This window comes from Entamoeba dispar, genomic scaffold, assembly GCF_000209125.1.
Source record: "Entamoeba dispar SAW760 scf_1105229461705 genomic scaffold, whole genome shotgun sequence".
Classification (NCBI taxonomy): Eukaryota; Evosea; order Mastigamoebida; family Endamoebidae; genus Entamoeba; species Entamoeba dispar.
In genome coordinates this window covers 27,454-41,925 of record NW_001854826.1, presented here as the reverse complement: position 1 = coordinate 41,925, position 14,472 = coordinate 27,454, and the positions used below count along the sequence as shown (strand labels likewise).

Below are 14,472 nucleotides of genomic sequence, written 5' to 3'. Positions count from 1 at the left end.
AACATAAAACATAGAGAGTAAAAAAAGAAAAGAAAAAAAAATTAAAGTTTTAACAGAATCCTTTCTTTTTTGTTGGTTGTGTAGATGCTGTAGCAACATTTACATTATCAGAAGAAGAAAGTCCTCCTTGTGGTTTTTGTGGTTGTGAAGATTTAATTTTTCTTGTAATTTCAGTAAAGAGTTCAGTAACATCTACAGAGTGAATAATATGAAGGTGTCATATTTTTTAATGAAAACACTTAAAAAAACAAATGAAAAAGACAAACTTTTTCCATTCATTGCTGAAACTTCATAAAACATAGCATTTTTCTTTGAGGCAAACTCTTTTCCTTCATCAGTACTAACTTGCCTTGATGCTTCTAAATCAGATTTATTACCAACAATACAAAGAACAATATCATCAGTTGCAGTCTTCATTAAATCAGCATGCCAAGCATCTAAATCAACAAATGTTGCTCTACTTGTAATGTCATAAACAATAATTGCACCAGAAGCACCACGATAATACATACCAACCATAGACCTATATTTCTCTTGACCAGCAGTATCCCAAATAACTATTTTACTATTTTCAATATTTGTAGTAACAAAAGAAGCACCAATAGTTGATTTTTCGTCTGATTTAAATGTTCCATCAACAAGCCTACTTGAGATACAAGTTTTTCCAACACCAGAATCACCAATAATACATAGTTTGACCGCGTCTTGGGTCATCTTGAAACTTTTTTAATTTTTTAGTTCAGATAGTAATTTTTCACAAGTAGTTTTTTCTTTTCTTTTTTATTTTTTCTTTAAAAAAGATGTTTCTACGACTTCTATTGAATTCTTTTATTTTTATTTTAAGAATTCATCTTTATCGTTTTTTCTTTCAAAATTTTTTTTTAATTTGTAATAACAAATATATATATTTTTATAACAAAAATACTGAAAAGGAGAATATGTTTTTAATTCAATGAAAAAGAACTTATTAATGTGAATATACTGAGGAATGACAGATTCAGCTGATCCTCATAAAGACCATCTAACAACACAAAAAGAATCAAAGAGTGAAGAAGAGTTAAATGACAATATGATCGACCAAATATTACAAGAAGGTGATGACATTAATAAAACACATCAAAACAATGAAATAGAAGAATATCAGGAAGATGTCTTAGGTGTGAAACTTAATGACGGTAGAGAGGAAGATGAATTAGAAGATCAAGAGTATGAAAAAGAAATTGGCATAGCAAAAGGAGTGGATGAACTTAATGAAACAGAATCATCAGATGATGAAGGAGAAGATTTGTTCAATCCTAAATTAATGGACGAAGATTATGAAAGAAGTGAAGAGAGTGAATATGATGACCCTAATTTGATTAACGATGAAATTGAACACAATGAAGGTGTTGATGAGTTTGAAGCTCGAAGAAAAGCAGATGAAGAAATTGATAAAAGAAATGCATTAATGAGGAAAGTTATTGATGAAGAAGATACAAGTGGTGAAGAATTTAATTTACTTATTGAACAACAACATAGAAGAAAGAGTGAAATTGAAAAATTAACAATGAAACAAGATACTGATATTGTCATTCCACAATTTGGATTAAATGAAGAAGAAGTAAAAGAACGATTTAAACAACGAGAAATAGAAAAAATGCCAATTGAACAATTACAAATGATGATGAGTGAAGCCGAAAGTAAATTACAAATGTATACTAAAGAACGTATTAAAGATGCAATTTTAAAAGAAGATGTTCATGACTTATTAGTAGAAACATTAAAAAATTTTTTATTATATTACACAGAAACAGAGACATCAAAGAATGTTGTTTATATCTTATCAATTAGAAAAATGGTAAGTAGAAATTCAGGAAGTTTGGATGTCAGTTTTCTACATTTAGCAAAATCATCAAAATTATTAGCTCAATGGATTGTACTATGTCCATCAAGTGTAATACCAGTTTTTTCAGAAGCTGCAACACAAGCTACACTTCTATTATATCCAGATTATAAAGATATTAGAAAACAAATTAATGTTCGTATTATTGACTATACTACAAGAATACCAATTAGGGACTTAAGGCATTGTCATATCAATACTTTAATTCGTGTTGTTGGAATAGTAACTCGGGTCACTGCAATTTTTCCTCAATTAAAAGCAGTGAAATATATTTGTTCAGTATGTCAAGCACGATTAGGGCCATATTTTATTAATAAAGAAATGAATAAAGTTCCACAACTTCAAGTATGTACTGTTTGTCAATCAAAGGGTCCTTTTAGTATTGATGTACAAAATACAATTTATCAAAATTACCAAAAGATTACAATACAAGAACCCCCTAATAGCGTTTCTGCTGGAAATGTCCCTCGTACAAAGGATGTTATTTTATTAGGTGATCTTATTGATAAGGCACAACCAGGAGAAGAAATTGATATAACTGGTATGTACGTCCATAACTATGAAACAGGACTTAACCGTAATTTTGGATTTCCAGTATTTTGTACAGTTATTGAAGCAAATACTATAGAAAAAAGAAGTGGTGATGTCATTTCAACTACAATAACTCATGAAGAAGAACAAGAAATTAGAAGATTAGCTAACAACCCACAAATCTTTCAAATCATTATTAATTCAATTGCACCAGCAATATATGGACATGACGCTTCAAAAGCAGCGATTGCACTTGCACTTTTTGGGGGTGAACAAAGGGTTTTAGTTGATAAAGGAAATCATAGAACAAGAGGTGACATTAATGTACTTTTACTTGGTGACCCAGGAACTGCTAAATCACAGTTATTAAAATATTCACAAAAATTAGCACCAAGAGCTGTTTTTACTACAGGAAGAGGAAGTACTGCTGTTGGTTTAACTGCAGCTGTAAAAAAAGATTCAATGAATGGAGAATGGGCATTGGAAGGAGGTGCATTAGTTCTTGCTGATGAAGGGGTGTGTTTAATTGATGAATTCGATAAAATGGATGACCAGGATAGAACATCTATTCATGAAGCAATGGAACAACAATCAATTTCTATTTCTAAAGCCGGTATTGTTACTAGTTTAAAAGCACGTTGTTCTGTTATTGCGGCAGCAAATCCTAAAACAGGAAAATATAATCCAAACAAGAATTTAAACCAAAACGTAAATCTAACAGAACCTATTATTTCTCGATTTGATCTTATCATGATTGTTAGAGATGTTGTAGATTATGAAAAAGATTATAAATTAGCACAATTTGTAGTTGAGTCCCATTCAATGAATCATCCTGATGCTTCTCAAAAAAGAGAATCTATTGCACCAATCGTTAATAAAACAAATATCATTTCACACGTTTTGTTGAAGAAATATATTGCTTATGCTCGTCAGAATTGTCATCCTAAATGGAGTGGGACTGTTGGATCACAAATGATTCAACAAGTTTATATAGAAATGAGAAGGTGCTGTGATAAGTATCACACCGGACAAGTTACTGCTCGTCAAATTGAAGCAATTAATCGTCTTTCAGAAGCACATGCCAAGATTCATTTACGAGGAGTTGTAACAACAGAAGACGTTAAAATTGCATTAAAAATTACATTAAAATCATTTATTAGTTGTCAAAAAACAGAACAAGCAAAACAATTACAACAAGTTTGTTTAATATTTATATTACTTTAATTATTAACATATATTTTTATTTATTCTAATGTTTATATAAAATATTAATTTATTAGCAATTTCAAAATTACTTGAATTGAATAATTATTATATGCAAGACTTTTAAAAATACTTTATAATTTAACTCAATAGTTTTATATAAACAAAGATAAACAAAAGATATTTCCCATAAATCATTTTATTCAGTTTTTTTATGTTCATTAGATTTTCTTTCTGTGACTTGTGTTTGTTGATACTTAGAATGAGATTTATGTTTACCTAATTTATTTGAATAAATAATAACTAACAATGTATCTACAATCATACCAATAAATATTCCAATTGCCCCTCCAAGTCCAGCATAGACAGGACCACCATATCCGTATCCAATAAATCCAAGCGCACAACCACAAACAATCATAGTAACCATAATATTAAGGGCTTCACTAATTCCTATTTCGTTATCACTTTGATTGTTTTTAAATTTAATACCAGTTCCATATTTTTCTTGTAAGTCTTTAGTCATATGATTGTATCTATAGAGTCAATTAATGACTTTTGCAATACAAATTGTTTAAAACAAACTCTAAATTCTGAAATAAAGGTGAACTTGACATCATTTGAAATCTTGGAGAAGTAGATTCTTTAAATATTGGGTGTTTATTTTTAATACTTTGTGTCGGTTGGGGAGTAGATAAATTAGATGAATTAGTCTTACTCATAAGAAGGATAATAATTGGATAATGATTTGAAGTTTAAAAAAGGAAGAAAAAGAAAAACCAATAATGGAAAAAGAAAAATTTTTCAGCCCTGGTGGAACTCTTTTGAGTTCTTATCGAAAAAACTATTTTGTTCAGTTTCTTATGACAGATCCTCTTATAAATTCACAAGTCAATTCAATTAGTCCAACTATTTCACCACCTACTATTGTTAATCAAGACCCATCCAAACAATTAGGTTCTGTTAGTGTAGATGATACAAGTGATGATTATGTTAATGAAACATTTCCGTTAATTGCACATTGGCGTGATTCTTTTAACTCTAAAGAACAACACTCAAACGAATTCTGTATTGTAATATCAGTGCTTATGACAATGGCTGCTTTGATTATTTTATTTATTATTTGTATTATTGTTATCATATTATTTGTACTGTTAAAGAGAAGATGAGTAATAAATAAGTCTGAAATTTGTCATTCATTTGTTTTTGTTCTCTTCTCTTTCTTTTTTGTGAAGTTTAAATTGAAGTTATTTAATAATTTGTTCCTTCAAACCTCAAAAAAGAACTGAGAAATTCAAGTGAATGTTGAAACTCGATGATAAGCTCTTCTCTTTTTATAAATCAAAAGCGTCTGATGGTAATCCATATGCCTCTTTAGTTCTTGTAAAAACTATGATTTCAAGTGATGATTTAAAGAAAGATATTCTTTATGTTAATAATGATTGTCTCAAATTAATTCAACAAGCACTACCACTTCCTGAAGCTATGTTTATTTTATATAAAATTACAAAAGATGTTCAATACCTTATGGGTGCAGCAGAAGCTAATTACCCAGATGCTTTATATCTTGCTGCTATCGAACTATTACAAAAAGGAACGAGTAATGATAAAGCAATAGAATTTATGAAAAAATGTATGTCATTAGGGAATAGAGATGCATCCATTTATATGATTAAATACTATATTGATAAGAAAGAATTTAAGAATGCAAAAAATGTCTTTGATTTAATTGAATATGAGTTTGATGATACATTAAAAAAATTAAATGGAATTCTGGCTATTAGTCGGGCAAATTATAATTCAAAGAGTATTCAATTTTTACGTGAACATATGGAAGACATTGAGTGTAAATATTATGTAGCTATACAAACTTTGTTCACTGGAAATGAAGAACTTTTATCAGAGTTTAAAAATAATACTGAAGATATTATTGGATATAAAAATATTGGATTAAATGCCTGTTTAATGATTGCCCGTGCATTTAAGAATGGTACTGGAGTTAAAAAAGACTTATTAAAATCTGCTGTTTGGTATGAAAATGCTTTAACAAAAGGATTTAATGATTACGTTGAAGTTAGTGATTGTTATCAGGAATTAAACCAACAACAAAAAGTATTTGATTGCTTGAATAAAGCAGCTGAAAATGGTGACAAAAATGGAATGATTCGTTTAGGTAAATTATTACTTGAAAAAAATGATGAAGAAGGATATGAAATGGCAATGGTTTGGTTTGAACAAGCAGCAGAATTAGGCAGTGAGGAAGCTAAAGAGATTTTAAGTAAATTATAATAACTAGTGGTTTATTTACTATTTTTTTGTTATTTATTACAAATAAAATAAAAAGTTATTAAAAACAAATAATTTTATTTTCATAATTCTATTGATAAAGAATATTTAATTAATAATAAGAAATTATGATAATAATTCTTTAGTTTGATAAATTTATTAATGAACATCCAAATCAATTATAAGAATTACTTTTAAGTTCTTCTTTTACTAAAATTTAGAGGTGTATTAAAATCTAAATACAAAAGAGAATTTGTCATTAGTTATTCATCTATATTAATTAAAAATAATGTTTTATCAAAATGATCAATCAAGAAAAAATTATAAATACTATTAAGATATTTTAAAAAATATTATTTATTGATGAAATTGTTATTATTAAATAAAAAAACATTCTATGTTATTATTAGAGATTCTATAAACAAAATAGATTCAATACAAATCACTGATTTGAGATCATTTCAATAAATTTCCTACATAAAGGGTCTTCTTTAAAACTTAATGCTCTTTGGAAATACTTTAGTGATTCAACATAATTTTTACTCATGTAGAAACACCACCCTATTCCAGATAGTGCAACAAAATCATTAAACCCAAGACTTTTATTAAATGCTTCAATAGCAGCATCAAAATTATTCATCTTTCTCCAACACTGTGCAATATTTCCATAGATAATTTTAGTTAAATAATTAGAAGGATCATTACCAAGTTTTTCTAAAGATGTGTTGTAGGCTTTTAAAGCATCTTCATAACGGTGTTGGGTAAATCTTAATTGACCAATTGTGCAAAACAGTTCCCAAGTTGAAACAATACCGATAAATTTATTTAATTCTTCTTCAGCTATAGAAAGATTATTACAACAAATTAATTGTTGAATAATAACTAATTTCAATTCGAAACAAAATGGAACAAACGCTGATGCTTGATTTAAATATTTAATAGAGTTTTGATATTCTTTTTGTAAACTGTAAACATAGCCACACGCAATAATACTTTCAACCTCTTTGCTATCTTTTAATATTTCAATGGCTTTATCTAATTTTTTTAATTGAATCATTCTAAGTCCCATTTTATATTTTGTTAATTCATTATCTTCATTAAGACTTTCAAAATTATAATTGATTGTGTTATTAAGATGAAAATCAATTGACGCATGTATGACTTCAGTATTAAAACACCAACAATTTTCTAAATGTCCTAAAGCATCTTCATATTTTCTTTTATTAAAAGAAAACAATGTTTCCATTAATTGAACTAATTGAGAATTTTCAAGTAATGCATTAGTTTGTTTCATTAATAAAATCCTTTGAATGAAATCAACATCATTACGAGTTAATAATGAAAATAATAATTCATATAACTCACGTATTTCTGGAAGAGAACAACTGTTGATCATTTTCTTTAATGATTGAGGGACTAATGAAATTTCTAATTTTTGTTTAAAAAAAATATGTATTAATCCAATATTTAATGAATCTTCAATTGCATTATTTAAATAATTTGTTATTAGTGATGTATTATTCTGACAATAAATAACTCTAAATGAAATGTTTGCAGTTTGCATAATTTCAGTAGGTTGTAATAAATTTAATGGACTTGGAGTACTTGTCATTTGAGAAATAATTTCTAATGAGTCTAAATCATCTTCAAAACATTTAGTAATAATAAATAATTGATATGATGTTAATGAAGGAAAAGGTGTGTTTAAATATTTTAAATGAGAAACACCAAATAATTTAAGAATTAATAATTGGGATTGACTTTTCTGATTAAGTTTTAACATCGAATCACATAAACTTGTTATTATCTCAATGTTCTTATCTATTCATTATTTTATTTACTTGTTATTAGAGTTATTAAAACAAACAATTTGTATAACTTGCTGCTAATAAAAAATAAATTCGAGCTGATAAATAATTGTTGAGCACCATGTATTGTTTTCCAAGAGAGTAAAATGTTTGATGGATTGGAATAGATGACATTCTAATACTCTATTTTTTTTAGTTCATTTGAGATTAATTATAAAATAAAAAACAAAAAAAATTATTTATTTATAGTTTTTTATTAAATATAACAAAAAAATTAAACAATTTCAAATATTTTTGCATAATTAACTTCTTGAACTTATTGTTTCTTTTTCTATTGATATTGAGGTTATTCTTTCTTGATTTATCCTATTAATTTATATAAAATAGTAATCTATTACAATAAAGGAAGAAAAAATAATCTAAATAATGACATTTACTTGTTTAATCATCTTTTCATTGTTTTAAGAAGTTACATTATTATAACTATTGTTAATTTCTTCAACACTCTCTGTATTACCTGAGTCTTTTGTTGATGTGATAGGTTATGAGTTTACACTATTACAACCATTATCATTATATAATTAATACCTACTATCTTACATTCGTCGAATTTGTAATATCATTATTGTTATTATATCTATATCATTTTCTATTTCTTTTATTTTTTATTGACGGTTTATGATTAAACCACTTATTAGGTATTACAACTCCAATGATCTCTACTTACCTTGTCATTAAATTCCTTATATTGTAATATTTTGTATTTATTTAAATGACTTTTCGTTATATTTTCATTTTGTACATTAATTACATTATTAATATGAGCTAAAACAAAAAATATAATAGAAAAATAACAAGAAATTGTAAGAAAAAAGAAAGTTGAAAGAAATTGCGAAAAAAAAAGAGAAGTAACAAAGTATAAAAACTATTTTAATTCAACAAGTTTTTCATAATCATTTTCCATTCCTAACCTATTTTTAGAATATTAGTAACAGAAAAATATATTAACACTATATTTAAGAATGTACCATTTGTGTTATCATCAAATTTAATTCTTTTATATAATTAAAGTAAAATACAACATCCTTGTTTCTCTTTTTTATTAGACTGAGATGAACGAAGAGAAATAGATGCCTTCTTAGTTTTTTCTATAGACTTCTTACCATTAAATCCCTTTTTTAATGATTGTTTATATTGTGGATTATTTTCAAGATATAAACTAATAATATCGACTAATGTTTTACGACATAGTTCTGGATTTGTAGTAGTAACCTCAAATATTGGAATTTCATTCTCTTCAGAAAATGTACTAGTTTTTGAACGTAAATCTCCATCTTCATCTAAATCAATTTTGTTAAGAATAGCAACTTGTTGAACTTCACTAGTTTTCTTGAAAAATACTGAATTTGGTGCTCCTTCAACAAACTCATATGAATCAATTGAATTTAATGCAATAACAAAGATTTGTATATCAGTATTTTCACTATATGCATTAATTGTTGTTTGTTGAGAAGCTGAACATGTTACCATCACTTCATATCCCCAGTCACTTAATAAAACTGGAACTTTTAGTCCATCCACATTAACTGTTATTTTTTCAAATTCCATTTCTGTTGTTTTAATATATTCATCGGGAATACTTAATCCTCTCCAAATGTTATATAAACACGTTTTCCCACTAGCTTGGAATCCAAACATACTTATTTTAATACGATGTTCATCTTCAATATCCGACATGTAATAGGATCTATTAATTGAGTTTTCTAATTTTTCAGGAGAAGTTCTATTATAAATTATTTTTGTTCAAAAAAAATATTTTTAAGAAATTCTATAAATACTTTCATTCTCTTTTTTTTTTTCTTTCTTAAAAAAAAAACAAAAAACTTAAAAAAATTTTTTAAAATATATTTACCCTAAACATGACTGAAACCACTATTCTCGTTAAATTTAGTACTAAATTAGACGGGTTTCAAGTCTCTACAACTACGTTTAATGTACCTAGTGACTCTAATAGACTTGCTCTTTCGAGATTGATCAATCATTTATTACAATTACCTAAAGTTGTTCCATTTGATTTTATTGTTGGTGGTGAATTTCTACGTACAACTCTTCAAGAACACCTTAAGGAAAAAGGTATTCCTATTGAATCTACTGTAGATATAGAATACACTGTTGCTCTTCCTGCACCTCAACCAGAGTGGTACAATCAACAAGAGAATTGGGTTACTTCTCTTTCATATTGTTCATCTTTCTTATTTGCTGGTATTGCTAATCAAAGTATTTCTGCTAATAACGAATCAGGAATTGTTTGTTCTACAGACGCATTATTATCTGATGGTATAACAAAACGACCAGTAAAAACAATTGACTCATTTGATAATAACGGTAAAATTGAAGTTGCTTGTGGTGGAAAATCAAATAATATTCATACATTCTCATTTGAAAATAATACATTCATTCATCGTTCAATTTTAACGGGTCATAATGGATCAATTGAAAGTCTTTGTTATTCACCAAATGGTACTCATCTTGTTAGTGGTGGTTGGGATAAAAAAGTAAATGTTTGGGATTTAAATTCTGGTTCAACTCTTCAAACTACAGAAAAACGTTCAAGATTAAATATTAAAACAATTTCAGAATTTACATCACTTGATGGCCATCTTCAAGCTGTTACACATTGCATTTGGCCAGTAGAAAAACAAGTACTTTCATCTTCTCTTGATGGAACTATTGCTATTTGGGATATTCAGAACACTGCCCTTGCTTCTGCTTATAAAACACCAAAAGTAGCTACTGCTCTTGATTATTCTACTGTTAATTCTCTTATTGCAACAGGTCACAATGATTCTATTATTCGGATTGCTGATCCTCGTGAATCTCAAATAACAATGAAATTATTAAAAAGTCATAAAAATTTAGTTACTTGTGTTGCATGGCATCCTCAAAGTGCTTATTTGTTAGCGTCTGCAGGATATGATAATTCTATTAAAATTTGGGATATTAGATCTATTACACCCTTATGTACTATTCCTTTCAGTACAAAAATGACGGCTGTATGTTGGAATGAAACTGGAGATATTTTCTATTCTGCTGGGGCAAATGGTTTTATGAAAGCACATAAATTTACTCATACTAATTGATTGATTTTTTTCTTTCTGTTTAAAAAAACCAACTCAAATCAAAATCATAAAAGTATACAAAAAAAATAACTTTTAATATAAAAGAAATCCATTAAAAAACCTCAAAGACTTAAAAATATAAAACAGAAGAATGTGTGAACAATATGTCAGACATTGTATCTTACCTGAAATTGGGGAAGTTGGTCAAAAGAAATTACTTGGTAGTACTGTTGGAATATTGGGAGCTGGAGGTCTTGGGAGTCCAGTTATTCAATACCTTGCTGCTTTTGGAATTGGAAAGTTAGTTATTGTTGATAATGATATTGTTGAAGAGGTCAATTTAAATCGACAAATTATTCATAATTATCAGCGCATTGGGAAATATAAAGCAGAAAGTGCTGCAGAGAGTGTGAAGTTATTAAACCCTTCTATTGTTGTTGAACCACATATTATTCGTTTAGACGAACAAAACGGAATAGAAATTTTTAAAGGATGTAATGTTCTTGTTGATTGTAGTGACAATCATCAAGCTCGTTATGCCATATCTGCTGTTGGAGTAAAACTTGGTATTCCTATTGTTACAGGGTCTGTTGTAAGATGGGAAGGACATGTCACAGTTTTAAATTATCAAAATGGACCTTGTTACAAGTGTTTATATCCAGTTATGCCATCTACAACATTAAATGCTACAGCTAAAACTGTTGGAGTTGTTGGAACAATTTGTGGGGTTATTGGTTCAATAGAAGCAATGGAAACAGTTAAAGTATTATTAGGAAAAGGAGAGATATTATCAAATAAAATGTTAATGTTTAATGGAATGACATTGATGCATAAAGTAATAGCCGTTTGTTATACTTTTTATAATTTCTTCATTAATTGACATTAAATATTAAAAATTGAATTAGACAAAACGTAAGAACATAAATTGTCCAGTTTGTGGTTCAGCTGAAAAATCAATGAATTAAATGAAATCCCAATTCTCATCATCACTATCCTCTTTCTTCTCATTAGTGATTACTTCTTGTTGTTTCTTTGATTCTATTGGTTTATTTTCTTTTTTCTCCATAACAATTTGGTCCGCTTTAACACCATCAAAGACAGGTTTTTCTTCATTTAAGTTAACTTCTTTTGCCTCAATCAAATCTTGTTCAATAGTTTTTTGTACACCAATGTGAGGCCATTCTTTTAATGATGCTAAATTCATTTTTATTATACTTCCTGGAATTGGTTTTCGTTCTTTTGTTGCAAATTCTTTTAACTTTTCAGATATTTCAACTTCACCACTTATCCTTTCTGCAATCTCATCAAATCCTCTAGTTTTTGCTGCAATATAACCTAATTTACCATTTGCAATAAAACATTCTTTTACCATAGTTTTTTGGTCATTAGAAAGAAGAGATAATATTAACTTTTGAGAATTAGAAGCTTCAAGTTTATTTAATTTGACCATAGATTGTATGTTACCACAATAGGCAGAGAGGTATGATACTCTAGTATAATCACCAAGTTGAACCAATGAAAATTCAGCTACTTTAAAATGTCCAGTACTAATAGCTTTTTGTGCTAATTGTCTCCAATACTGTGGTAGATTTAATTGTTTTGCAGCATCAAGTGCTGCCTTAAAATTACCACACTGTAAAGCAATAGCAAATTTAGCGTGAACATCTCTTACAAACAACAATGCTAATTCAGCAAATTTATATTTCATTAAAAATGAAATAATTGAATCACCAATAAATACAGTATTTGTTAAATGTTTATGAATAGCAGCTAAATCTCCCCTTAGTACTGCTGCTTTAAAATCAACGTCAGCAAGGTCAACAACCTTTGTTGTAATGTCTCCATTTATATCAATTGTTAATAACCCTTTAGCATTGGCCGTTGCTGCAATAAGATATAACACTTCATTTCCTGTTCCTTGAACAATTCCAACTTCTCCAGTTGGTAATAAATATTTGATATGTGCATTTGTAGTATATAATATTACTCCTCTAGTAGCAATAACAACAGACTTAATATGTGTTGTTTCAGTATATCTAGTTACAATTTCATATCCTTCTTTGGAATCCTTTAATAAGAGAATCGTTTGACTTCCAAATAAAACAAGAGTTTCTTTTGTTGCAACTGTTCTCTTTAATCCATTTGCATCAACATTAAATAAAATATTTCCCTCAACAGTTATAATTTGTGCAAAGTTATCTCCAAATAAACAAAAAGTATTTGGTCTATTAACTGCACATATTCTTGTTCCACTTCGTTCTAATTGAATTTTACCAACAACTTGTGATTTACCAACATCTATCTTTTGAACAGTATTTGAATGTGGCTCATATGAAAGATAGAATGACCCTCCAATATAACATAATGAGGTTCCTTGGAGATTTGACCTATGAAAAGCAGCACAAATTGCTTCATGATTTTCCCCATTAGAAACTAAAACCATTTCTTTGGCCTGTGGAATAGCAACTATTGACTGGATATGGTTAATTGAATACATTAATTTTATTTCATTTGTTGACATGTCAAATTTATTAATTGATGAAGCTGTTTGATAATAAACTGATTTACCAGTAACAAAATAAGCAGGACGTTCACTTTCTAATTTAAATACCTTCAGTCCAGTATCACACCCAATAGCAAAAAGATCTTCTAATGGATGTTTTTCAATACACCAAATCCTACCATTTGTTCTGAAACTTCTAATTAGCTTTTGTGTTTTAATATCAAAAACATTTACACATTTATCTTCACTTACAGAAATGAGGTAGTCTCCCATTACTGTGCATGCTGTAACATTATGTGTATGACCTCTAAACGTACCTTCACTCCAACAACTTGAATCATTATATCTCCACATTTTTACTGTTTTATCGTCTCCACAAGTAAAAATAAGTTGAAGTGTTGGATGAAAAATTGCATTATTAACAGCGAATTGTTCTGGTGTGATATTAAATTTAACAGATCCAGCAAGATCAACAGCTCCATCTCCTCTTGGCTCATTTTCATATAAATCTTTAATATCCCAAACTCGAACTGTGTTATCATACGATGATGAAATAACAAATGGCATTTCTGGTTTAGGATGGAAATGAGCTGAAAGGACATAATGGTCATGACCAGTTAGTATAGCTATACATTTGAATGACAAATAATTCCATATTCTGATAGTTCTATCATCACTGCAACTCAATATCCATGGTTTTGTTGGGTGGAAATATGTTGATCGAATGTAATCACTATGTCCTTTAAATTCTCCAACACACGCATTATCCGAATGACTATCCCTATAATTCCACATTCTAATAACACAATCATCTCCACCTGATACAACTAGTGGTCTGTTTGGATGGAAACATAACCCTCTTACAGCCCCATTGTGTGCATGAGGATATGTGTGTAGTAATATTTTTGTACGATAATCCCAAATTTGAATATCTCCATTATGTAATGAACACATTAATAAAGTTGCTGTTGGATGGAACACAGCAGTTTTAACACGTTCACTTTGATTTTCTAAATAGTACTTGAGTTGTGTTCTCATAGATCTAATAATTTTCATCTTTTTTCTTTTTTTTTTCTTCATTTTATTAAACTATATTTTAATTATTAATAAATTAAAAAAAAATATTATTTTATTATTTAT

The 14,472-nt window shown here is 28.1% G+C and overlaps 10 protein-coding genes across 10 annotated transcripts, besides 11 other annotated features; 5 read left to right on the top strand and 5 right to left on the bottom strand.

Moving 5' to 3' along the window:
* Positions 1-41: part of a microsatellite that runs on past the window's edge.
* An 8-nt stretch (positions 42-49) lies between these two features.
* Positions 50-714, bottom strand: EDI_206940 (GTP-binding protein YPT31/YPT8, putative; the record flags this gene model as incomplete). Its single annotated transcript, XM_001738856.1, has 2 exons — positions 50-192; positions 267-714. 2 exons carry the CDS (start codon positions 712-714, stop codon positions 50-52), a joined length of 591 nt encoding a protein of 196 aa, XP_001738908.1.
* Positions 715-870: 156 nt separating this feature from the next.
* Positions 871-924: a sequence feature (AT_rich).
* Positions 925-988: 64 nt separating this feature from the next.
* Positions 989-3,637, top strand: EDI_206930 (DNA replication licensing factor MCM2, putative; the record flags this gene model as incomplete). Its single annotated transcript, XM_001738855.1, has 1 exon — positions 989-3,637. The coding sequence occupies one exon, from the start codon at positions 989-991 to the stop codon at positions 3,635-3,637; it is 2,649 nt and encodes an 882-aa protein (XP_001738907.1).
* Positions 1,759-1,782: a sequence feature (AT_rich).
* Positions 3,616-3,692: a sequence feature (AT_rich).
* A 123-nt stretch (positions 3,693-3,815) lies between these two features.
* EDI_206920 (uncharacterized protein) lies at positions 3,816-4,338 on the bottom strand (the record flags this gene model as incomplete). The annotated part of the gene is made up of 2 exons (XM_001738854.1): positions 3,816-4,152; positions 4,202-4,338. The coding sequence occupies 2 exons, from the start codon at positions 4,336-4,338 to the stop codon at positions 3,816-3,818; spliced, it is 474 nt and encodes a 157-aa protein (XP_001738906.1).
* Positions 4,339-4,479: 141 nt separating this feature from the next.
* Positions 4,480-4,785, top strand: EDI_206910 (uncharacterized protein; the record flags this gene model as incomplete). Its single annotated transcript, XM_001738853.1, has 1 exon — positions 4,480-4,785. One exon carries the CDS (start codon positions 4,480-4,482, stop codon positions 4,783-4,785), a length of 306 nt encoding a protein of 101 aa, XP_001738905.1.
* Positions 4,723-4,764: a sequence feature (AT_rich).
* Positions 4,786-4,918: 133 nt separating the features above from the next.
* On the top strand, positions 4,919-5,905 carry EDI_206900 (uncharacterized protein; the record flags this gene model as incomplete). Its single annotated transcript, XM_001738852.1, has 1 exon — positions 4,919-5,905. The coding sequence occupies one exon, from the start codon at positions 4,919-4,921 to the stop codon at positions 5,903-5,905; it is 987 nt and encodes a 328-aa protein (XP_001738904.1).
* Positions 5,906-5,915: 10 nt separating this feature from the next.
* Positions 5,916-6,066: a sequence feature (AT_rich).
* A 108-nt stretch (positions 6,067-6,174) lies between these two features.
* Positions 6,175-6,293: a sequence feature (AT_rich).
* A 51-nt stretch (positions 6,294-6,344) lies between these two features.
* On the bottom strand, positions 6,345-7,884 carry EDI_206890 (uncharacterized protein; the record flags this gene model as incomplete). Its single annotated transcript, XM_001738851.1, has 2 exons — positions 6,345-7,723; positions 7,770-7,884. The coding sequence occupies 2 exons, from the start codon at positions 7,882-7,884 to the stop codon at positions 6,345-6,347; spliced, it is 1,494 nt and encodes a 497-aa protein (XP_001738903.1).
* Positions 7,885-7,916: 32 nt separating this feature from the next.
* Positions 7,917-8,006: a sequence feature (AT_rich).
* Positions 8,007-8,537: 531 nt separating this feature from the next.
* Positions 8,538-8,635: a microsatellite.
* Positions 8,636-8,775: 140 nt separating this feature from the next.
* Positions 8,776-9,447, bottom strand: EDI_206880 (uncharacterized protein; the record flags this gene model as incomplete). Its single annotated transcript, XM_001738850.1, has 1 exon — positions 8,776-9,447. The coding sequence occupies one exon, from the start codon at positions 9,445-9,447 to the stop codon at positions 8,776-8,778; it is 672 nt and encodes a 223-aa protein (XP_001738902.1).
* Positions 9,448-9,494: 47 nt separating this feature from the next.
* Positions 9,495-9,621: a sequence feature (AT_rich).
* An 8-nt stretch (positions 9,622-9,629) lies between these two features.
* EDI_206870 (WD repeat-containing protein, putative) lies at positions 9,630-10,850 on the top strand (the record flags this gene model as incomplete). The annotated part of the gene is made up of 1 exon (XM_001738849.1): positions 9,630-10,850. One exon carries the CDS (start codon positions 9,630-9,632, stop codon positions 10,848-10,850), a length of 1,221 nt encoding a protein of 406 aa, XP_001738901.1.
* Positions 10,851-10,980: 130 nt separating this feature from the next.
* On the top strand, positions 10,981-11,709 carry EDI_206860 (molybdenum cofactor synthesis protein, putative; the record flags this gene model as incomplete). The annotated part of the gene is made up of 1 exon (XM_001738848.1): positions 10,981-11,709. The coding sequence occupies one exon, from the start codon at positions 10,981-10,983 to the stop codon at positions 11,707-11,709; it is 729 nt and encodes a 242-aa protein (XP_001738900.1).
* An 81-nt stretch (positions 11,710-11,790) lies between these two features.
* Positions 11,791-14,388, bottom strand: EDI_206850 (coatomer alpha subunit, putative; the record flags this gene model as incomplete). The annotated part of the gene is made up of 1 exon (XM_001738847.1): positions 11,791-14,388. The coding sequence occupies one exon, from the start codon at positions 14,386-14,388 to the stop codon at positions 11,791-11,793; it is 2,598 nt and encodes an 865-aa protein (XP_001738899.1).
* Positions 14,389-14,410: 22 nt separating this feature from the next.
* Positions 14,411-14,472: part of a sequence feature (AT_rich) that runs on past the window's edge.